The sequence below is a fragment of the Monodelphis domestica genome, chromosome 4, assembly GCF_027887165.1.
Source record: "Monodelphis domestica isolate mMonDom1 chromosome 4, mMonDom1.pri, whole genome shotgun sequence".
In the NCBI taxonomy this organism is placed as follows: Eukaryota; Metazoa; Chordata; class Mammalia; order Didelphimorphia; family Didelphidae; genus Monodelphis; species Monodelphis domestica.
The window spans coordinates 86,157,875-86,183,190 of NC_077230.1; the positions used below are offsets into that span (position 1 = coordinate 86,157,875).

The window sequence follows — 25,316 nt, forward strand, 5'->3', positions numbered from 1 at the left end:
TCTCTCTCCACCTCCCTGACTCTCTCTCTCTCTCTCTCTCTCTCTCTCTCTCTCTCTCTCTCTCTCTCTCTCTCTCTCTCTCTCTCTCTCTCTCTCTCTCTCTCTCTGTCTCTCTCTCTGTCTCTGTCTCTTTCTTCCCCCTACCCCCATTCCTGGTTTCATTATCCTTTCTTGTCCCCTTTTCCTAGTCCAAACTAGTCTCTCATTTCCTTCCTGTGAAGACCAGTTATGAAGTAGTTCAGGGGAGAGGAGATAGATCTAAACCAGGATAATGACTAAAAAAGAAGGGGAGGGATAGGAAAGATGCTCAGGAGGTAGGACAACTTTCCAGATTTTAAATTGTAGGGTAGTTGCTAATCTATATTGGTAGAAGAAGTCTCCTTATCAGCGAGCTCCCCAAATCAATGAAATCACAGAACTAGATCATTATTAGAAAGGCAGCTAGATGGTACAGAAGCTAGAGTTGATCCTGGAGTCAAGAAGACAAGTTCAAACCCACCCTCATACATTAACTAAACATATGACCCTGGGCAAAACACTTAACTTTTGTCTGCTTCAGTACCTTCATTTGTAAAATAATAGCATCTATCTCCCAGGGTTGTTTTAAGGATAAAATAAGATATTTAGAAAGGCACTTTGCAAACTTTAAAGCATTATATATATGTTGGCTGTTACTATTATGTAGCAAAAGAAAGTTTGAATTGGAAGTGAGTAAAATTGGATTCTGGTCCTCATTTCACCACTGACTTGTTATTTGATCCTTGGGCAAGACTTCATTTCCCAACTCTGAAATGGAAATGTTAATACCTATCCTATCTGGCTTACTGGGTATTGTGAGGATCAAAATCTAATCTATTAATTAATTATCATGTGATGAATTAATCATTTTGTGACATTTCAAATTCCAGATTTAGCTTTAGATCTAAAACCTAATTTCCTGGACAAAGTGATCAGCTCAGTATTTAGAACAGAACCAAACAGTTCAGGGCCCTTAAAGACTATCTAGTCCAACCCATATTCAGGGAAATTCTGGTAAATATTTAGCAATCAATTATTGGTTTAAAAAAAGCAGAGCACACTTAAGTGTACTTTGTATTAATAATATTTTCTCCATCACTTTTAAAAGTCTAGACAATCAAGAAAACAGTGAATTAAGCCTTACTCTCGTTGAAAATTTAACAATCTGCTCTTTTGAACTGATTCCTGTGGACCTGTGCTCATATTTAAATTAGAATCCCCAGGGTTTTCAAATGCCCAATAATTGACCATTCAGCATCCAGTCTCTGCCTAATTGACAGAGAATCTATTGACTCCAGCAGCAAATCATTCCATCTTTGGAGAGCTTTCATTGTTAGATTGTTTTTTTCTTTATTTTAAGCTCAAATCTGCCTCTCTCTTCTATTTCCATCCCTTATGCCTAGTTATGCCTGTTGCAACCATATTACAATCCATCATATCCTTGGAGACAGCAATCATTTTTATAATGTCTTCTCCTATTCCTTCATTAGGTCCACATATGACTAGATATTTAACCCCTTTTCAATCCTGGTTGCTTTCTTCTGGGTACTCTCCAGAGTATGGATGAACTTCCAAAAATACAGGGCAGCAAGACTATTACCTCCTTGGGCTTGCATCCCATTCATCTTTTGTTATAGCTTCAGTTATCCTTAACTTTTGAGACTTGTCTGCTTCCTTTTAAGTGAAAACTGAATTCCTTGATGGACTGATAATGCTAAGCTATGGTCATTTTCCCTGGAGCCATTATGTTTTCTCTGATGTCTTTGCTAACAAATCAGGAATAATAAATAGGCATTGCATATTGGGTCCATGAACAGATATTTTAAAGTGTTAATGATACTTGCTAGAATATGTTTTGACAAACATTTGGTACATTCTGGAAAAGTTGGCAAAAACTATCACTCTCTGGGAGTGTTGTATATTTTGACTTCAAGGCTAAAGTCAAATGGGAATTGAGAGTATCAAAAGGAAGATAGATGGATTAAAGAAGGAAAAGGACTGGAAGCAGAAAGACCAATTTAAAAAGTTTTTATCTACCATTACTGAGACTATATCCCAAAGAGATCTTCAAAAACTGGAAAGGACTTGTACAAAAATCTTTATAACAGCCCTCTTTGTGGTGGCAAAGAATTGGAAATTGAGAGGATGCCCATCAATTGGAGAATTGAACAAGTGGTGGTATATGATGGTGATAGAATGTTATTGTGCTGTCAGAAATGGTAAGTGGACTGATTTCAGAAAAAAAACTGGAGGGGACAGCTAGGTAGCATAGTGGATTGAGAGTTAGGCCCAGAGATGGGAGGTCCTGGGTTCAAATTTGACCTCAGACACTTCCCAGCTAAGTGACCCTGGGCAAGTCACTTCACCCCCATTGCCTAGCCCTTACCACTCTTCTACCTTGGAACCAATTAAGGGTTTAAAAAAAAAGCTGGAAAGACCTACACAAACTGATGAAGAGTGAAATAAGCAGAACCAGGAGATCATTGTACCTAGTAACAGCAATATTCTACAAGCAGCAATACAATGATTCAGGACAATTCTGAGGGACTTATGATAAAGAATCTATTCTCAAGAGAAAGAACCATTGGATCAGACGCAGATCAAAGCATATTATTGTTCACATTGGTTTATTTATAGTTTTATCTTGGGGTTTGGGTTTTATATGAGTATTCTTTTATGACAATGGACAATATGGAAGTATGTTTTGCATACAGATACAACCCAGATCAAATTGCTTATCATCACCAAGAGGGGGAAAAGGGAGGGAGACAATTTGGATCTTATAATTTTGGAAAATATATGTTGAAAATTGTTGTTACATATAATTGGGAAAATAAAGTATCTTTGAATGAATAAGTTATAATAACAGGTTAGAGGTGGTGAAGGCTCATAACCTAAGTTGCAAGCCATGGAAAATAATGATTTGAATATTAGAAATGTTAGAAGACTTAGGATATGAGATTTTTGGAAGACAGAGAAGCCCCATGACTTCATAACTGACTTAATTAGAGAGTAAAGTTTAGGGAAGAGCCAAGAAAACCCTTGGGAATATAAACTTGGAAGACTTGGAATATGGAGATCCTCTTGAAAGAAACAGGGAAGTTTAGAGTGGGGGGTGAATTTAGGAGCAAAGCAGCTCATTCCAGTTTTCCCCCTTCCCCCTTCTAAGATCATTGGAAGTAATTAGGTATAGCCAGCCAAGGAAAGCTTTATGGGGGACAAGGGAAAATAGGAGTGGTACCATGGTACTGACTATTAAAATTTTTGAAAGGTTCTAATATGGAAGCAGTATTAGACTTGTTCTCATCATCCCCAGAAAGAAGAACTAGGATGAGAGAGGTAGAAATTATAAGAAGGAGGATTTCAGCTAGTAGAAGGAAAAAACTTTCTAACAACCAGAGTTGACCAGAAATGAGATAGACAGCTTTGGGAGCTGCTAAGTTCCCTGTTGTTGGAGGCTTTTAAGCAGATTCTAGATGTCCATTGTTAAAGATGCTACAGAAGAGATTTATGCTTCAGGTGAGAAGGACCCAATTAGATTACCTCTGATGCTATTCTTTAATGTAAACTTTACATTTGAAGTTCAGTTTCATTTTTTATCTAGTGGTGGGTTATTAAGAGCAGTAAAATAATACTTTTTTTGTCTTCTTCTGTCTCTTTTAAAAGAATTATTTAAAAAATAAATAATTTCTCATTTTAAAAAATTCTAGTCATCAGGTAACCAATAGATTATTGGGGAAAAAAAATATGTACATTTTTGTTAATATGCCTGAAACTCTCATAGTCTATTTCTAAATTTGGTGTTGCATGTAGATTTTTTGGTAGGTTTTAAAAATAGTAATAATGCAGTGCCTTTTGAGAGCAAGATAATATCCTAATCCATTACTAAATCAGATCAGCAGTGCCCTGAGCAAGAAGGGCCAGAGTTGTGCCTGCTACTTCTCCTTTTTGATATGTCAGCATGACCTTTATAATACTCACCTTTACCTTCTCAGGCTTCAAACTGTCCTGTTTCTTACTCAAATCTCATCTCATCTTTGAAATCCTGAAGTTTCCCCTTTGCTTTGCTTTTTTACCAGAGCTTTTAAACTCTCTCAGACTAAGTTTGAGAATAAAGTTCTTCAAACTTAAGTAGGCTCAAGCCTTGCTAATACTCTTTGCTAAAGTGTAAAATATGTCATCGTGTGGATCTATGTGGATCCCAATATTTTCAATTGATTATCTTGTATTGCAACAAATCTTGACTTTCTCCTCCCTAGGTGACATTCTAGTGGAAGGTAGGTATCTTTGAGTCATTTTCCAAGTACCTAGAATCAGCATCACAGGATAGGATTGTAGAAAGCATCTAGCCTGTTTACTCCTTTTTATAGATGAAGAACTCCAAATCAAAACAGTTTCAATGATTTGCCTAAAGTTACACAAATAGTTAATTCCGGAGCTGGGCTGAAGTTCAAGGTCCCCGACACCTAAAGCAGTGCTCTTTCCATGGCTCTGGTCCTTGGCTGCTCTGGAATTGAGTATCATGAGACAAAAACAATATTATAGAGCAGAGGTTCTTAATTTGAGGTACATGAATTTTTTAAAAGATATATTATAGGGGGCAGCAGAGTGGCTCAATGGACTGAGAGCCAGGGCTCAGAGATGGGAGATCCTGGGATCAAATCTATCCTCAGATACTTCCTAACTGTGTGACCCTGGGCAAGTCACAAACCCCATTACTTAGTCCTTACCACTCTTCTGCCTTGTTACCAATATACAGTATTGATTCTAAGATGGAAGGTAAGGGTTTTTAAAAAAAGATACATTGTATATTGTGCAATAACTGTATTTTAGTATAACTGATTACCTTTGTAATCCTATGGTTTTATTTTATGCATTTAGAAATTTTTTTCTAAATGGGGATTCATAAGCTTGACTAGACTAATAAGGGGTCCAGGACACATTAAAAAAAGCTAAAAAGGTTCTTAACAATGGCATATAACCCAGTAGAATTGTTTGTCAGCTCTGGGAGGGAGGAAGGAAGGGGAAGGAAGGAAAATGAATCTTGTAACCATGGAAAAATATTCTAAATGAATAAAAAATACCAAAAAGGCTTAAGGAGAGCCGTCCAGTGGTCTCTCTGAGGGTCCAAGGTTACTCTGTCTAGATGTGATGATCCGGTTGAATTATGAGGTGAGAGACACTGTGTGCTCAGGCCCATGTGCATAGGTGTCACACAGTGTTCTGCCATAGCACGGAGGTTTGTTTATTATATAGGCTGGTGATTACATACTTCTTTGGCACACAATCAATTCTATACATATATGTTTCCATGGAACTTAACAACAAGATGCATAGCCTAAGGAGATAGTCAATGAAACATTGTTGCTATAGATGAATGACATAAAAAGGGTGATCTAGAGATTAGTTCTCCCTGACCTAGAAGAATCATTGTTACTTTTGGTCAGCTTTCACAATTAATCACAATTACTTAGGAGATGAGTAACAAAACATTTCATAACTAGGTACAAGGTTAGAGGGCAATTTAATGGCAGATCAGATTTGGGGTTCCCCCCAATTTACAAATTCTATTTTTCTTGTGTTACTTTAAAGCACCTGGCAATGTTGCTTGGTTTCTGTCCATGAACAGAATTCAGTGGAGTGTGTTTTATGTGAGATTTAAAATGGTTGAGGTCTTAAACTGTAGTGATTAAAATAGTGGAAGATATAAATTGTGATAGATATAAGAGAGGGTGAGTAAATTTGACCACAGAAATATGTTTCACTACAGTGTCTTCGGTTTTAAAATCAAATATAAGGTGGTCGCCAGGGAAATATTCCCAATTATTCAAATACCCAAGTCAATTGGGTTTTATAGAGATTTTAATTAACAATACAATGAGTAATCAAAGAAAGAGAGAGAGAGAGTAAGAGAGGAATAAGTATGAAGGGCCTCAAGCCAATATGGCCTAGACCTGAGTCTTAAAAGAGAAATTAGTCAGTTTTTAACACTCACTACAAGGTCTGACTAAACAAGGATACTAGTGACACCAGGCCAGCGTCCTTCCTCAAAGAGTCTTCCAGCCAGAGATTGTTTCAAAGGGCCTCTCTCAAGAGCCTCCAGAGCTCCTACCCCAGAGGGACAGAGCCCCTCAGAGGAGCTCCTCAAGGAACTCTCCTTCAGAATGAGAGTCAGAAATTGAGATTTTCTTTCTCTTCTCGGAGCTCTTATTTTTAAGGGCAAAATCTCCTCTGTCACCTCCCCTAAGTCCTTACATCTACCAATCACTGTAGATGTTTCTAAAGGACTGCCCATTTGAATTCACAGCTGAGTAGTTTTAAACTCTTTAGTAAGTCAGAAAAAAATGCTGCCGTGTCGACAAATTTCATTAAGAAAAAACCTCTGAATAAGTTATCACCCTTATAGGTTTAAGTAGTTTACAAGTTGCCCCACCTTTATAGGTACTTAGTATCCCATTATATCAATTCTAAAACAGTCATGACTCAAAGAACTTCCTGTCCCTTCCATAAGCATGGATCAAAGTACTTTCATTGGTTAGCCAACAATTTTCTGTCCTAAAGCAGTCTTAAGTAGGGTGGAACAGGGACACTCCCATAGCCCCCACACTTAAGTAGAGTTCTCACCATCTGCTAGGGAATTTTTTTAAGTAGAATATTCCCCAATGGGGAAAACCCCTAACATTCATAAGTCTGAGAAATTTTGAGGTTTACACTTAAAGGTGATTGATGTTCTTGGCTTGCCTGGCTTGTAATGGGAGTGAATGTGGCTCTGTAAAGAGGGAAAGGAGGGGGGTAATAGGCAATAATCTTTGGGCTTTAATTCTATAAATACAATCTTGGGGGGGGGGGGTAATAACCTAGGAGGATTAAAGTGAGATATTATATATATATATATATATATATATATATGCATTGATCCTATAAGTATTTGCTCTCATATTATTTCTCCTGTATTGGGAAAGAAATAACAATCATAACAAGTCCATTAGTAGGGAAAGTTGGAGAGAGAGAAGTCATAGAAGGCGGTTGGGGAGGTGGGGTGCGCTTTTTTCTCAGGGGGCTGCCTTGCAGCTTCCTGGACTGTGACCATGTCAACCAGTGTGTGTGTGGGGGGGGGGGGGGTTGTTGGCTCCCTGCAAAGGCTAAAAACCTGTGTCCTATAAAACTGTCTAGAAAACTGAGAAAGTGACTTGTCTGTTGTCATACCAGTAATGTATACATTTTATTATAAACTATATCTAAGCGGATAATCTCCAGGAGAAGTGCAGGGATATTTATTTATCCCTATCAAATGGCTTCCCCCATGGATTCAATCCATTGTTCCACTGTCAAGACCTTTTTGTTATATGAGTGGAAAACTGAACTCATAATACAGATAAATAACTAATAATACAGATCTTCCTGACTTTGAACTCAGTTTTTATTTGTTTTTACTTTACTCATTTTATTTGTTTATTTATTTTTACTTATTTGTTCATTTGTTTGTTTGTTTATTATTATTGGAACTCAGTTCTTAAGCTAAACTGCCAGGCTAAATTATCTTTAAAATTTCAGTTTTGTTGTTTGTTGTTCAGTTGTCTATTACTCTTTGTGACCCCATTTGGGGTTTTATTGGCAAAGATACTGGAGTGCTTGGCCATTTCTTTCTCCAACAAAACTAAACCAAACGAATAAGTGATTTGCCCAAGGTCACACAGCTAGTAAGTGTTCGAGGACAAATTTGAACTCAGAACTGATGAATCTTCCTGACTCCAGGCTCTGCACTATATCAACTCTATCCCCTGGCTGCCCCAAATGTCAGTTTCAGTTTCCTAAAATTCAATCATTAGTAGTAATATATAAAATCACCACAAGGTGGTGGTGTTGCTCCATAAACTAGACCTTTTTTTCTGTAACTCCTGCTCCTAATGAAAGTGATAGTAATACTAGTGTATTCATCATCCTGACAATGGAGGAGATGCTAGCAGGAGGACAGTGTTATTCATGCACTTGAAGGGGGGGAAAATTCCTTCTGCTAGGGAAATACTAGCAATATTTCCTCTCCCACCAAGCTTGGAAGAGCAGAAAGTGCCAGAGATTTGGACAGTCCAGAGACCTGAGTTTGAATCCCAGCTTTCTTTGTGATCAGACTCTACTGGTCTAGTCAGGGGTGTGCTGGTAAATATCTAACTGGCTCCCAGGGCATGGGGTGGGGGGTGAGAGTGGAGAGACAGAGAATGCCACCCATGACCCATTTTAAAGTTTAATTGCTATAATTGTCTTTCTTTCCATCACTTCCTTAAATCTAGAGTCAACAAAATAATAAACCAAGCTCTGATTTGCAACATTTCCAAAGTGTAACTGTAATAGCTAACTTGAGCACAGCCCTGCTTCTAGCCCTAAATTCTATAGTCTGTTGCCCTGTCTAGCCAATCACACCAACTGATTTTATGCTGGCCAATGAAGCAGTAGATCATCTCATATCTTTCAGGTGGGACAAGAGAATGCCTAAAACATCTGTTCATTTAAAAAAAAATATGACAAAATGTAAACATTTTGGTTCAGGAAATACTTAAAGGTGGATTTAAAAAAAATTGTTAAAGCCTGAAGACAGTCTGAATTCTCAAGGTAGTAAAGCATAAAGTGAGCTGGCTGGGAAACTAGGAAAACCTGGGTTCAAGGCTTGTTTTGAATATACACTACCTGTATAACCCTGGAGAAATCACTGCACTTTATAGTACTCTAAACATCTCTCTAAAGATATAAATTGCCAAGAAGGTCCTGATCTACAGTAATAAAGAGGGGATTCTCTATATATCAATGAAACCACAAATCAGTCAGTCCCTATCCTCTTTCTACTATAATTTGCATCAAAGATAAAAAAAAATAGTCTTTGATCAATATAGAAGAAAAAAGAAAACAGGACTGGGGAATAAACAAACATGAATCCTTTTCCCAGTTCTGTTACTAAATACTTGCATCACTGAACCCTTTGTAGCTTCATTTTCCTACATTGATCCTTAAAATCCTTCTTTCTCCTGCTTTCTATGGGACCCTGAAAGAAACAAAACAAAATACACCTAGAATATTAAATTGGGAAAGCGAAAGGGCATCATATGGATGGAAGATAAAAAAGAACAAGAAGAAAAAAGAAGCCACACAAAGTGAAATTAAAATAAGAGTTTGAAGAATGTCTTCTAAGGTACTGTAAAAAGAATGATGGATTCTTCAGATGAAACCAAGTAGAGATCACCTGATAGCAGGCAGAATGGTGGCATGATATCATAATGTTGGAGATGTAGAAAATCTTAATTCGAACCCTAGTTTTGTCTCTTATTAGTTTATGAGCTGTGTGAAATTGGATAAATCACTTAAGCTCTATGAGACGGTTTCTTCATAAATGAGAGAGTTTGACAAGATGACTACTGAGATCAAGCCCATTTCCAGCTTCATCTGTGATCCTACTGCCATAGTCCACAGGATTCCCTTAGGAATGCAATAGAGATAGCACGTGGTGGTGGATTAGACGTGTATATGTCAAATACTTTCAAGTTCAGTGTGTTGGCTCACAATGTTCCTTACATGTAGAATATCTCTTCTTCTTCATCATCCTGGTCCTGCTTCCCCTTTGTAAACCTATTCTCTTTCCAGGGCAAGCTCAAATGAAATCAGGACTGATCCTCCTAGATGGAAATTATTCTTCCTTCCTCACTATGACCTCTGACACTCTTAATTTTTAAAAAAAAGGTCTATCGTATAATATTGGGCAGGGATGGAATTATGTGAGAAAGTGAGGAAGGAAGAAAGGGTAAAGACATGCTCATGTAAGGATACGTTTCTTTCTTCCCCTTTTCTTTTCCTCTGTTGATGCTTCTTCCCATTTCTTCCTCCAGTATTTGAATGAACAAATGAAAAGAAAATGCCTTTATTAAGCACTTACTGTGTGCCAGGTCCCGCAGTAATTACTAGGGAGAAAAACAAAAGCAAACACAATCCCTTCTCCAGGAATTCACAAGGATAACATGTATAAGGGAGTGGTGACCCGGGATATTGTGGGGAGGCAGGGGTGTCTTGGGAAGTTAATAGAGGGATGCCATAGGGCAGTCAGTGGTTCTCAACCTTTCTAATGCTGTGACCCTGCAATGCAGTTCCTCGTGTTGCGGTGACCCCAAACCAAAAAATGATTTTGGTGGCGACTTCAAAACTGTCATTTTGCTGCAGTTATGATTCGGAATGTAAATACCTGATATGTGTTATATATTCTCATGGCTACAAATTGAGAGGTTGAGAACCGCTGCCATAAGGGAAGAGATTGATATACCTTATCCAGGAGTAATTGTAGTATTGATTTCATTGTAATTCTTTATGGTTCCTGAACTAGAAACAAGGGAGGGGAAAGAATTGGAGATACTAGCATGGGGGGAAGTTAGCCAGTGAGAAGATAACTGGGGATTAGAGTATCATCAATCAGACCCTGCGGGCCAAAGAGTGTGCTAGAGACAAAAAAATTAAGTCCTTGGGGCATAGTTTCTAATCCTGGCCATCCAGAAGATGGTTCTTTTCTTTGGAAGTCTTTTACCCTCTTAACTAGTAATGATATTAAACTGCATATTCTGTCATTTTCATATTCATTTAATAAAATTCTGGGCTTATTAGTCTCAATTTTTAAAAAAATCTTTACCTTCTCTCTTAGAATCTATACTAAGTAGGTCAAAGAGCAGTTAAGAGCTAGGCAATTGGGTTTAAGTGACTTGCCCAGCATCACACAGCTAGGAAGTGTCTGAGGTTGGATTTGAACCTAGGACCTCCTGTCTTTAGGCCTAACACTATCCAATGAGCCACCCAGCTGCCCCATCTTACTTTTTAAATGAAATCATTTGAATTCTTATTTCTCTTTTACAAACTACCTGTTGCCCATATTTTTAAAGGGATGCAATTACTTTTTATTCACATGTGGCCTCCAGCTAATGTTCTTATAAGGACAGTGTTTAGGACAAATAGAAAACATCTCCTATACCAAACCTAAGAACTTTTCTCATAATAATTACATTTCTATAGGACATTAAGGTTTATAGCTCCAATGAAATATTCCAGACAGTTTTTCAATACCAGCAAAATTACTTTACTCCAGGGCACCAGGGCACTGTGAAGTATGTCACATATGGTGAACCCATTTCATAACAGGAAATGTAGCTTAAGAAATCCAGGGTCTAGATAACTTTGACCAATCAAATCAGGCTCTTTCCTGTTTAGTATCCTTCCTAAGAAGTGTGTATCATTACTAGTTCTGTTTTCCTTTGACTCTTAGACCAAGCCAAGCTTCTTTCCTCTGGGTCACCAAGACCACCAGGAAGTATGTCTTTGATTTTTGTTCCTAAACTCCTTCCAAACTTTTCTCTTTCTTTCTCTTTCTTTATCTATGTTCTGCTCTCCTCCCTGGGTTCCATTTTGAACTCTCATCTTCTTTCCTCCCTTCCTCCCTTCCTCCCTTCCTTCCTTCCTTCCTTCCTTCCTTCCTTCATTCCTCCCTTCCTCCCTTCCTCCCTTCCTCCCTTCCTCCCTTCCTTCCTTCCTTCCTTCCTCCCTCCCTTCCTTCCTTCCTTCCTTCCTTCCTTCCTTCCTTCCTTCCTTCCTTCCTTCCTTCCTTCCTTCCTTCCTTCCTTCCTTCCTTCCTTCCTTCCTTCCTTTTGAAGGCTCTTTTGAACTGATTCCTGTGGACCTGTGCTCATATTTAAATTAGAATCCCCAGGGTTTTCAAATGTCCAATAATTGACCATTCAGCATCCAGTCTCTGCCTAATTGATAGAGAATCTATTGACTCCAGCAGCAAATCATTCCATCTTTGGAGAGCTTTCATTGTTAGATTGTTTTTTTCTTTATTTTAAGCTCAAATCTGCCTCTCTCTCCTATTTCCATCCCTTACGCCTAGTTATGCCCGTTGCAACCATATTACAATCCATCATATCCTTGGAGACAGCAATCATTTTTATAATGTCTTCTCCTATTCCTTCATTAGGTCCACATATGACTAAATATTTAGCCCCTTTTCAATCCTGGTTGCTTTCTTCTGGGTACTCTCCAGAGTATGGATGAACTTCCAAAAATACAGGGCAGCAAGACTATTACCTCCTTGGGCTTGCATCCCATTCATCTTTTGTTATAGCTTCAGTTATCGTTAACTTTTGAGACTTGTCTGCTTCCTTTTAAGTGAAAACTGAATTCCTTGATGGACTGATAATGCTAAGCTATGGTCATTTTCCCTGGAGCCATTATGTTTTCTCTGATGTCTTTGCTAACAAATCAGGAATAATAAATAGGCATTGCATATTGGGTCCATGAACAGATATTTTAAAGTGTTAATGATACTTGCTAGAATATGTTTTGACAAACATTTGGTACATTCTGGAAAAGTTGGCAAAAACTATCACTCTCTGGGAGTGTTGTATATTTTGACTTCAAGGCTAAAGTCAAATGGGAATTGAGAGTATCAAAAGGAAGATAGATGGATTAAAGAAGGAAAAGGACTGGAAGCAGAAAGACCAATTTAAAAAGTTTTTATCTACCATTACTGAGACTATATCCCAAAGAGATCTTCAAAAACTGGAAAGGACTTGTACAAAAATCTTTATAACAGCCCTCTTTGTGGTGGCAAAGAATTGGAAATTGAGAGGATGCCCATCAATTGGAGAATTGAACAAGTGGTGGTATATGATGGTGACAGAATGTTATTGTGCTGTGAGAACTGGTAAGCTGACTGATTTCAGAAAAAAAAAACTGGAGGGGACAGCTAGGTAGCATAGTGGATTGAGAGTCAGGCCCAGAGATGGGAGGTCCTGGGTTCAAATTTGACCTCAGACACTTCCCAGCTAAGTGACCCTGGGCAAGTCACTTCACCCCCATTGCCTAGCCCTTACCACTCTTCTACCTTGGAACCAATTAAGGGTTTAAAAAAAAAGCTGGAAAGACCTACACAAACTGATGAAGAGTGAAATAAGCAGAACCAGGAGATCATTGTACCTAGTAACAGCAATATTCTACAAGCAGCAATACAATGATTCAGGACAATTCTGAGGGACTTATGATAAAGAATCTATTCTCAAGAGAAAGAACCATTGGATCAGACGCAGATCAAAGCATATTATTGTTCACATTGGTTTATTTATAGTTTTATCTTGGGGTTTGGGTTTTATATGAGTATTCTTTTATGACAATGGACAATATGGAAGTATGTTTTGCATACAGATACAACCCAGATCAAATTGCTTATCAACACCAAGAGGGGGAAAAGGGAGGGAGACAATTTGGATCTTATAATTTTGGAAAATATATGTTGAAAATTGTTGTTACATATAATTGGGAAAATAAAGTATCTTTGAATGAATAAGTTATAATAACAGGCTAGAGGTGGTGAAGGCTCATAACCTAAGTTGCAAGCCATGGAAAATAATGATTTGAATATTAGAAACGTTAGAAGACTTAGGATATGAGATTTTTGGAAGACAGAGAAGCCCCATGACTTCATAACTGACTTAATTAGAGAGTAAAGTTTAGGGAAGAGCCAAGAAAACCCTTGGGAATATAAACTTGGAAGACTTGGAATATGGAGATCCTCTTGAAAGAAACAGGGAAGTTTAGAGTGGGGGGGGTGAATTTAGGAGCAAAGCAGCTCATTCCAGTTTTCCCCCTTCCCCCTTCTAAGATCATTGGAAGTAATTAGGTATAGCCAGCCAAGGAAAGCTTTATGGGGGACAAGGGGAAATAGGAGTGGTACCATGGTATTGACTATTAAAATTTTTGAAAGGTTCTAATATGGAAGCAGTATTAGACTTGTTCTCATCATCCCCAGAAAGAAGAACTAGGATGAGAGAGGTAGAAATTATAAGAAGGAGGATTTCAGCTAGTAGAAGGAAAAAACTTTCTAACAACCAGAGTTGACCAGAAATGAGATAGACAGCTTTGGGAGCTGCTAAGTTCCCTGTTGTTGGAGGCTTTTAAGCAGATTCTAGATGTCCATTGTTAAAGATGCTACAGAAGAGATTTATGCTTCAGGTGAGAAGGACCCAATTAGATTACCTCTGATGCTATTCTTTGATGTAAACTTTACATTTGAAGTTCAGTTTCATTTTTTTATCTAGTGGTGGGTTATTAAGAGCAGTAAAATAATACTTTTTTGTCTTCTTTTGTCTCTTTTTAAAAGAATTATTTAAAAAATAAATAATTTCTCATTTTAAAAAATTCTAGTCATCAGGTAACTACTAGATTATTGGAAAAAAAATATGTATATTTTTGTTAATATGCCTGAAACTCTCATAGTCTATTTCTAAATTTGGTGTTGCATGTAGATTTTTTGGTAGGTTTTAAAAATAGTAATAATGCAGTGCCTTCTGAGAGCAAGATAATATCCTAATCCATTACTAAATCAGATCAGCAGTGCCCTGAGCAAGAAGGGCCAGAGTTGTGCCTGCTACTTCTCCTTTTTGATATGTCAGCATGACCTTTATAATACTCACCTTTACCTTCTCAGACTTCAAACTGTCCTGTTTCTTACTCAAATCTCATCTCATCTTTGAAATCCTGAAGTTTCCCCTTTGCTTTGCTTTTTTACCAGAGCTTTTAAACTCTCTCAGACTAAGTTTGAGAATAAAGTTCTTCAAACTTAAGTAGGCTCAAGCCTTGCTAATACTCTTTGCTAAAGTGTAAAATATGTCATCGTGTGGATCTATGTGGATCCCAATATTTTCAATTGATTATCTTGTATTGCAACAAATCTTGACTTTCTCCTCCCTAGGTGACATTCTAGTGGAAAGTAGGTATCTTTGAGTCATTTTCCAAGTACCTAGAATCAGTGTCACAGGATAGGATTGTAGAAAGCATCTAGCCTGTTTACTCCTTTTTATAGATGAAGAACTCCAAATCAAAACAGTTTCAATGATTTGCCTAAAGTTACACAAATAGTTAATTCCGGAGCTGGGCTGAAGTTCAAGGTCCCCGACACCTAAAGCAGTGCTCTTTCCATGGCTCTGGTCCTTGGCTGCTCTGGAATTGAGTATCATGAGACAAAAACAATATTATAGAGCAGAGGTTCTTAATTTGAGGTACATGAATTTTTTAAAAGATATATTATAGGGGGCAGCAGAGTGGCTCAATGGACTGAGAGCCAGGGCTCAGAGATGGGAGATCCTGGGATCAAATCTATCCTCAGATACTTCCTAACTGTGTGACCCTGGGCAAGTCACAAACCCCATTACTTAGTCCTTACCACTCTTCTGCCTTGTTACCAATATACAGTATTGATTCTAAGATGGAAGGTAAGGGTTTTTAAAAAAAGATACATTGTATATTGTGCAATAACTGTATTTTAGTATAACTGATTACCTTTGTAATCCTATGGTTTTATTTTATGCATTTAGAAATTTTTTTCTAAATGGGGATTCATAAGCTTGACTAGACTAATAAGGGGTCCAGGACACATTAAAAAAAGCTAAAAAGGTTCTTAACAATGGCATATAACCCAGTAGAATTGTTTGTCAGCTCTGGGAGGGAGGAAGGAAGGGGAAGGAAGGAAAATGAATCTTGTAACCATGGAAAAATATTCTAAATGAATAAAAAATACCAAAAAGGCTTAAGGAGAGCCGTCCAGTGGTCTCTCTGAGGGTCCAAGGTTACTCTGTCTAGATGTGATGATCCGGTTGAATTATGAGGTGAGAGACACTGTGTGCTCAGGCCCATGTGCATAGGTGTCACACAGTGTTCTGCCATAGCACGGAGGTTTGTTTATTATATAGGCTGGTGATTACATACTTCTTTGGCACACAATCAATTCTATACATATATGTTTCCATGGAACTTAACAACAAGATGCATAGCCTAAGGAGATAGTCAATGAAACATTGTTGCTATAGATGAATGACATAAAAAGGGTGATCTAGAGATTAGTTCTCCCTGACCTAGAAGAATCATTGTTACTTTTGGTCAGCTTTCACAATTAATCACAATTACTTAGGAGATGAGTAACAAAACATTTCATAACTAGGTACAAGGTTAGAGGGCAATTTAATGGCAGATCAGATTTGGGGTTCCCCCCAATTTACAAATTCTATTTTTCTTGTGTTACTTTAAAGCACCTGGCAATGTTGCTTGGTTTCTGTCCATGAACAGAATTCAGTGGAGTGTGTTTTATGTGAGATTTAAAATGGTTGAGGTCTTAAACTGTAGTGATTAAAATAGTGGAAGATATAAATTGTGATAGATATAAGAGAGGGTGAGTAAATTTGACCACAGAAATATGTTTCACTACAGTGTCTTCGGTTTTAAAATCAAATATAAGGTGGTCGCCAGGGAAATATTCCCAATTATTCAAATACCCAAGTCAATTGGGTTTTATAGAGATTTTAATTAACAATACAATGAGTAATCAAAGAAAGAGAGAGAGAGAGTAAGAGAGGAATAAGTATGAAGGGCCTCAAGCCAATATGGCCTAGACCTGAGTCTTAAAAGAGAAATTAGTCAGTTTTTAACACTCACTACAAGGTCTGACTAAACAAGGATACTAGTGACACCAGGCCAGCGTCCTTCCTCAAAGAGTCTTCCAGCCAGAGATTGTTTCAAAGGGCCTCTCTCAAGAGCCTCCAGAGCTCCTACCCCAGAGGGACAGAGCCCCTCAGAGGAGCTCCTCAAGGAACTCTCCTTCAGAATGAGAGTCAGAAATTGAGATTTTCTTTCTCTTCTCGGAGCTCTTATTTTTAAGGGCAAAATCTCCTCTGTCACCTCCCCTAAGTCCTTACATCTACCAATCACTGTAGATGTTTCTAAAGGACTGCCCATTTGAATTCACAGCTGAGTAGTTTTAAACTCTTTAGTAAGTCAGAAAAAAATGCTGCCGTGTCGACAAATTTCATTAAGAAAAAACCTCTGAATAAGTTATCACCCTTATAGGTTTAAGTAGTTTACAAGTTGCCCCACCTTTATAGGTACTTAGTATCCCATTATATCAATTCTAAAACAGTCATGACTCAAAGAACTTCCTGTCCCTTCCATAAGCATGGATCAAAGTACTTTCATTGGTTAGCCAACAATTTTCTGTCCTAAAGCAGTCTTAAGTAGGGTGGAACAGGGACACTCCCATAGCCCCCACACTTAAGTAGAGTTCTCACCATCTGCTAGGGAATTTTTTTAAGTAGAATATTCCCCAATGGGGAAAACCCCTAACATTCATAAGTCTGAGAAATTTTGAGGTTTACACTTAAAGGTGATTGATGTTCTTGGCTTGCCTGGCTTGTAATGGGAGTGAATGTGGCTCTGTAAAGAGGGAAAGGAGGGGGGTAATAGGCAATAATCTTTGGGCTTTAATTCTATAAATACAATCTTGGGGGGGGGGGTAATAACCTAGGAGGATTAAAGTGAGATATTATATATATATATATATATATATGCATTGATCCTATAAGTATTTGCTCTCATATTATTTCTCCTGTATTGGGAAAGAAATAACAATCATAACAAGTCCATTAGTAGGGAAAGTTGGAGAGAGAGAAGTCATAGAAGGCGGTTGGGGAGGTGGGGTGCGCTTTTTTCTCAGGGGGCTGCCTTGCAGCTTCCTGGACTGTGACCATGTCAACCAGTGTGTGTGTGTGTGGGGGGAGGGGGGGGTTGTTGGCTCCCTGCAAAGGCTAAAAACCTGTGTCCTATAAAACTGTCTAGAAAACTGAGAAAGTGACTTGTCTGTTGTCATACCAGTAATGTATACATTTTATTATAAACTATATCTAAGCGGATAATCTCCAGGAGAAGTGCAGGGATATTTATTTATCCCTATCAAATGGCTTCCCCCATGGATTCAATCCATTGTTCCACTGTCAAGACCTTTTTGTTATATGAGTGGAAAACTGAACTCATAATACAGATAAATAACTAATAATACAGATCTTCCTGACTTTGAACTCAGTTTTTATTTGTTTTTACTTTACTCATTTTATTTGTTTATTTATTTTTACTTATTTGTTCATTTGTTTGTTTGTTTATTATTATTGGAACTCAGTTCTTAAGCTAAACTGCCAGGCTAAATTATCTTTAAAATTTCAGTTTTGTTGTTTGTTGTTCAGTTGTCTATTACTCTTTGTGACCCCATTTGGGGTTTTATTGGCAAAGATACTGGAGTGCTTGGCCATTTCTTTCTCCAACAAAACTAAACCAAACGAATAAGTGATTTGCCCAAGGTCACACAGCTAGTAAGTGTTCGAGGACAAATTTGAACTCAGAACTGATGAATCTTCCTGACTCCAGGCTCTGCACTATATCAACTCTATCCCCTGGCTGCCCCAAATGTCAGTTTCAGTTTCCTAAAATTCAATCATTAGTAGTAATATATAAAATCACCACAAGGTGGTGGTGTTGCTCCATAAACTAGACCTTTTTTTCTGTAACTCCTGCTCCTAATGAAAGTGATAGTAATACTAGTGTATTCATCATCCTGACAATGGAGGAGATGCTAGCAGGAGGACAGTGTTATTCATGCACTTGAAGGGGGGAAAAAATTCCTTCTGCTAGGGAAATACTAGCAGTATTTCCTCTCCCACCAAGCTTGGAAGAGCAGAAAGTGCCAGAGATTTGGACAGTCCAGAGACCTGAGTTTGAATCCCAGCTTTCTTTGTGATCAGACTCTACTGGTCTAGTCAGGGGTGTGCTGGTAAATATCTAACTGGCTCCCAGGGCATGGGGTGGGGGGTGAGAGTGGAGAGACAGAGAATGCCACCCATGACCCATTTTAAAGTTTAATTGCTATAATTGTCTTTCTTTCCATCACTTCCTTAAATCTAGAGTCAACAAAATAATAAACCAAGCTCTGATTTGCAACATTTCCAAAGTGTAACTGTAATAGCTAACTTGAGCACAGCCCTGCTTCTAGCCCTAAATTCTACAGTCTGTTGCCCTGTCTAGCCAATCACACCAACTGATTTTATGCTGGCCAATGAAGCAGTAGATCATCTCATATCTTTCAGGTGGGACAAGAGAATGCCTAAAACATCTGTTCATTTAAAAAAAAATGACAAAATGTAAACATTTTGGTTCAGGAAATACTTAAAGGTGGATTCAAAAAAAATTGTTAAAGCCTGAAGACAGTCTGAATTCTCAAGGTAGTAAAGCATAAAGTGAGCTGGCTGGGAAACTAGGAAAACCTGGGTTCAAGGCTTGTTTTGAATATACACTACCTGTATAACCCTGGAGAAATCACTGCACTTTATAGTACTCTAAACATCTCTCTAAAGATATAAATTGCCAAGAAGGTCCTGATCTACAGTAATAAAGAGGGGATTCTCTATATATCAATGAAACCACAAATCAGTCAGTCCCTATCCTCTTTCTACTATAATTTGCATCAAAGATAAAAAAAAATAGTCTTTGATCAATATAGAAGAAAAAAGAAAACAGGACTGGGGAATAAACAAACATGAATCCTTTTCCCAGTTCTGTTACTAAATACTTGCATCACTGAACCCTTTGTTGCTTCATTTTCCTACATTGATCCTTAAAATCCTTCTTTCTCCTGCTTTCTATGGGACCCTGAAAGAAACAAAACAAAATACACCTAGAATATTAAATTGGGAAAGCGAAAGGGCATCATATGGATGGAAGATAAAAAAGAACAAGAAGAAAAAAGAAGCCACACAAAGTGAAATTAAAATAAGAGTTTGAAGAATGTCTTCTAAGGTACTGTAAAAAGAATGATGGATTCTTCAGATGAAACCAAGTAGAGATCACCTGATAGCAGGCAGAATGGTGGCATGATATTATAATATTGGAGATGTAGAAAATCTTAATTCGAACCCTAGTTTTGTCTCTTATTAGTTTATGAGCTGTGTGAAATTGGATAAATCACTTAAGCTCTATGAGACGGTTTCTTCATAAATGAGAGAGTTTGACAAGATGACTACTGAGATCAAGCCCATTTCCAGCTTCATCTGTGATCCTACTGCCATAGTCCACAGGATTCCCTTAGGAATGCAATAGAGATAGCACGTGGTGGTGGATTAGACGTGTATATGTCAAATACTTTCAAGTTCAGTGTGTTGGCTCACAATGTTCCTTACATGTAGAATATCTCTTCTTCTTCATCATCCTGGTCCTGCTTCCCCTTTGTAAACCTATTCTCTTTCCAGGGCAAGCTCAAATGAAATCAGGACTGATCCTCCTAGATGGAAATTATTCTTCCTTCCTCACTATGACCTCTGACACTCTTAATTTTTAAAAAAAAGGTCTATCGTATAATATTGGGCAGGGATGGAATTATGTGAGAAAGTGAGGAAGGAAGAAAGGGTAAAGACATGCTCATGTAAGGATACGTTTCTTTCTTCCCCTTTTCTTTTCCTCTGTTGATGCTTCTTCCCATTTCTTTCCCCAGTATTTGAATGAGCAAATGAAAAGAAAATGCCTTTATTAAGCACTTACTGTGTGCCAGGTCCCGCAGTAATTACTAGGGAGAAAAACAAAAGCAAACACAATCCCTTCTCCAGGAATTCACAAGGATAACATGTATAAGGGAGTGGTGACCCGGGATATTGTGGGGAGGCAGGGGTGTCTTGGGAAGTTAATAGAGGGATGCCATAGGGCAGTCAGTGGTTCTCAACCTTTCTAATGCTGTGACCCTGCAATGCAGTTCCTCATGTTGCGGTGACCCCAAACCAAAAAATGATTTTGGTGGCGACTTCAAAACTGTCATTTTGCTGCAGTTATGATTCGGAATGTAAATACCTGATATGTGTTATGTATTCTCATGGCTACAAATTGAGAGGTTGAGAACCGCTGCCATAAGGGAAGAGATTGATATACCTTATCCAGGAGTAATTGTAGTATTGATTTCATTGTAATTCTTTATGGTTCCTGAACTAGAAACAAGGGAGGGGAAAGAATTGGAGATACTAGCATGGGGGGAAGTTAGCCAGTGAGAAGATAACTGGGGATTAGAGTATCATCAATCAGACCCTGCGGGCCAAAGAGTGTGCTAGAGACAAAAAAATTAAGTCCTTGGGGCATGGTTTCTAATCCTGGCCATCCAGAAGATGGTTCTTTTCTTTGGAAGTCTTTTACCCTTTTAACTAGTAATGATATTAAACTGCATATTCTGTCATTTTCATATTCATTTAATAAAATTCTGGGCTTATTAGTCTCAATTTTTAAAAAAATCTTTACCTTCTCTCTTAGAATCTATACTAAGTAGGCCAAAGAGCAGTTAAGAGCTAGGCAATTGGGTTTAAGTGACTTGCCCAGCATCACACAGCTAGGAAGTGTCTGAGGTTGGATTTGAACCTAGGACCTCCTGTCTTTAGGCCTAACACTATCCAATGAGCCACCCAGCTGCCCCATCTTACTTTTTAAATGAAATCATTTGAATTCTTATTTCTCTTTTACAAACTACCTGTTGCCCATATTTTTAAAGGGATGCAATTACTTTTTATTCACATGTGGCCTCCAGCTAATGTTCTTATAAGGACAGTGTTTAGGACAAATAGAAAACATCTCCTATACCAAACCTAAGAACTTTTCTCATAATAATTACATTTCTATAGGACATTAAGGTTTATAGCTCCAATGAAATATTCCAGACAGTTTTTCAATACCAGCAAAATTACTTTACTCCAGGGCACCAGGGCACTGTGAAGTATGTCACATATGGTGAACCCATTTCATAACAGGAAATGTAGCTTAAGAAATCCAGGGTCTAGATAACTTTGACCAATCAAATCAGGCTCTTTCCTGTTTAGTATCCTTCCTAAGAAGTGTGTATCATTACTAGTTCTGTTTTCCTTTGACTCTTAGACCAAGCCAAGCTTCTTTCCTCTGGGTCACCAAGACCACCAGGAAGTATGTCTTTGATTTTTGTTCCTAAACTCCTTCCAAACTTTTCTCTTTATCTATGTTCTGCTCTCCTCCCTGGGTTCCATTTTGAACTCTCATCTTCTTTCCTTCCTTCCTTCCTTCCTTCCTTCCTTCCTTCCTTCCTTCCTTCATTCCTCCCTTCCTCCCTTCCTCCCTTCCTTCCTCCCTCCCTTCCTTCCTTCCTTCCTTCCTTCCTTCCTTCCTTCCTTCCTTCCTTCCTTCCTTCCTTCATTCCTCCCTTCCTTTCCTCTTCCCTCCCTTCCTCCCTTCATTCCTTCCTTCCTTCATTCCTTCCTTCCCTCTTCCCTCCCTCCCTTCCTTCCTTCCTTCATTCCTTCCTTCTTCCCTTCCTTCCTTCCTTTCCTCTTCCCTCCCTCCCTCCCTTCCTTCTCCCCCCCTACCCTCCAACTCCTCTCCTCAGGGGCAGAGAAGATTCTCTTGATAACAAATAAAAAAACTTACCTACACATAAGATGTACATACATTTAAGTAAAAGATATCTCATCTATGGGCACATAAAATAAGAGAAAGGAGGAGGGAATGATTCTCAACATCAAGCTCTTTAATTGTTTCTGAAACATTTCACTGGACCTTGGATAGCTACAGCACTTTTTCTATAGCCTGGAATGCTAGATGAAGTAGAACCTGAGAAAACAATCCTAAAGGGATAGAATCCCCTTAAACTCCTTGCTCACCTAAGCCAGAGCCCTTCTCTCTAGGGAGCATCCTTTCCATACTCTTTATTGTCTATTTAGGAAACATTCAGGCTCTTTCTCATGCATCATGCCCTGGTGTCCATGCCAACCATCTGTCTCCTAGATCAAACCTAATCAAACTTCCACCACAAGAAGTCTTCCCATATTTTCTTTCTTCTGATTCCCTGGGAAGTAATTTGTTATACCATAAGATTATAGATTTATGGTTGTAAGAGACCTTCAAGGCCATCTAATCTAACCCCTCATTTTACAGATGAGGAAATTTAGGTCCAGGGAAAATAGATGAAGTTTACATTTTCTTTCTAGTTTCAGTCTCTTTCTACTTACAAGTTATCATTTTGCAGATAAGGAAACTGAGGCACAGAGAGTCTCCTATCTAGTTTGAGTCTCCCTCTTCTCCTTGTTCAAAGTCTAGCTTCTCTTTCCTGACAACTAGAAACATTTGTTTACCTCCCTGCTTTTCCTTAATTTCTTCCCACATTCCCCCCTAACCTGACTCTCACGTTTTAGAAGTACTGCTCCTTTTTTCCTGTCCTAATAGGAGATTCCATCTATAGACATCATTACTTTGGGCTATCCTGACCCTGCCTAAACGGCCGACCCCAAGGAGAAGTTTAGACATTGTGGAGATGATTATCATTTCATCCACCTGGTCTTAAAAGCCAGGGCCACTTTGATCCTGTCATCTCTGCTTCCTGTTTGTTGTAAGGAAGAATCGGAGATAGCCTTCCCTCTATCATGGTCTTCCATTAATGTTTCCTGTTCCCCTTTCCTAATGCCAGAACTGCTGTTCTGAATCTAATGAAGCCTTTGCTCCCTGACAAACCATCTGCTACTATTTGCTTTGAGGATAAAGGAAAATTTGAACAATTTAGAGATTTCTGTCATGATCTGACACAAGTTCCTAGGGAGGAACTAGCTTAGAAGGCTTTGTCAAGAATACATTTGTCAGGGGCAGCTGGGTGGCTCAGTGGATGGAGAGCCAGGCCCAGAGATGGGAGGGTCCTGGGATCAAATCTATCCTCAGACACTTCCCAGTTGTGTGATCCTGGGCAAGTCACTTGACCCCCATTGCCTAGCCCTTACCACTCTTCTGCCTTGGAGCCAATACACAGTATTGATTTCAAGGTGGAAGGTAAGATCTGGGGGAAAAAAAAAAGAATACATTTGTCATTGAACTTGGGACCAAGTCATTATCATTAGCCCTTCAGTATTGTGGGGACCTACGACCTTGGGCAGACTTCTCTCAGGACATGGATAACCCAAGGAAGTCCAGATACCCAGCTTAAGCAGCTTAGAACTAGCACTCTTCCTCCTTCCCAACCTTGATCTTTCACCTCAGATAGATCTCCACTGGCATCACCATCCCACCTTCTAGAGTTTCAGGAAAATGTGCTTTGGATGGAGTGAGCCTTACAAAAACTGATTTAGAAGTTGTGTTTCTCCTTATTTTTATCTCCTGCTGGGAGACATCCCCAGGTTAGAGACACTCGTGCATTTATCTCGGGGTTCTTGCCAGTAGCTGCTCGGGGTTCTTTAGGTAGCAGCATGGGGCTCTTGACTCCCAGGCCCGTGCTCTTCCATTATGCCACCCTGCCTTCCTAGGACACTCCCTGAATCTGTGTGATCTGCTCACTTTCAGTATCCACCAACTGCGGAACAAAGTGTCGGAAGAGCACGATGTCCTCAAGAAAAAGGAGATGGAAGCAGGGCCCAAAGCATCCCATGGGTACGGAGGCAGGTTTGGGGTGGAAAGAGACAGGATGGACAAGGTGAGTTGAAAAGAAAAGACCCGGATAGAGAGGTTAATTAAGAACTGATCATTGGAGTGTTGGTCATGCAAACCATGCCACAAGACACAATCAATAAGAGGTGGGACACGCTGTGTCCTCTGCGAAAAGCACCATTTGATTCTCATGCTACTCTAGGTGGAGCCATAGCACACAGAGTCCAGTAGACCTGAATTCACATTGGAGCTCAGACATTTACTTGCTGTGTGACTGTGGGAAAGTTCTTTAGCCTCTGCCTGTCTCAGTTTCTTCATCTATAAAATGGGAATAATAATAGTACCTACCTCCCAGCGTCATTGTGAAGACTAAATGAGATAATCTTTATAAAACACTTTGCAAACCTTTTGGCACTATATAATGTTGTTCAGTTGTTTCTGACTTTGTGACCCAGTGGTTTGCCATTTCCTTTTCCATCTCATTTTATGGATTTTGTTTTTACATTTACATTTATAGGGAACTGAGGAAAACAGGCTTAAATGACTTGCTAGCTATTATTATGCCAGGCTAACATTTGTTTACTATTCTATAGATTATTGGAGCATGTCATCTCTATAAGAGATCTTATTCTGAGTATCTACTCTAGCTCCTAAAGTCAGAGAGGGAAAATGGTACGTAGGGCCAAAATCTTAGGAATGTTAGCTTCTTATTAATCTTGCCAGTATGACTTTGGGATTTGTTTTGTGAGAAAAATCATTTTCCTGTTTATTATTTTCAATATTTCTAGTGTCTCATGTCTGCTTTGCTTCTTATGCTTCCTTTAATGCTCTTACTGGATATTATATTATATATTATAAAAACATAACCACTAACATTTTTAGCAACTGAAGTTTAAAAACCTGGGCTTTCCTTTATGATTACGTGGTTCAGAAATATTTCATGTTAAAAAAAGTTGCATATTAAATCAAACTGAACTTTTGATTCCCACTGTAACTTTGGAGAT

General features: G+C 38.6%; 1 protein-coding gene across 3 annotated transcripts in view; it reads left to right on the top strand.

Annotated features, from left to right (window-relative positions):
• HCLS1 (hematopoietic cell-specific Lyn substrate 1) overlaps positions 1-25,316 on the top strand; it is a 62,531-nt gene that overhangs the window by 10,673 nt on the left and 26,542 nt on the right. For all 3 annotated transcript variants that reach the window (XM_056793530.1, XM_056793529.1, XM_007493771.2), the window contains exon 4: positions 24,229-24,358. In XM_056793530.1, the coding sequence (XP_056649508.1) occupies positions 24,229-24,358 (130 nt within the window). The remainder of the gene's footprint in view (positions 1-24,228; positions 24,359-25,316) is intronic.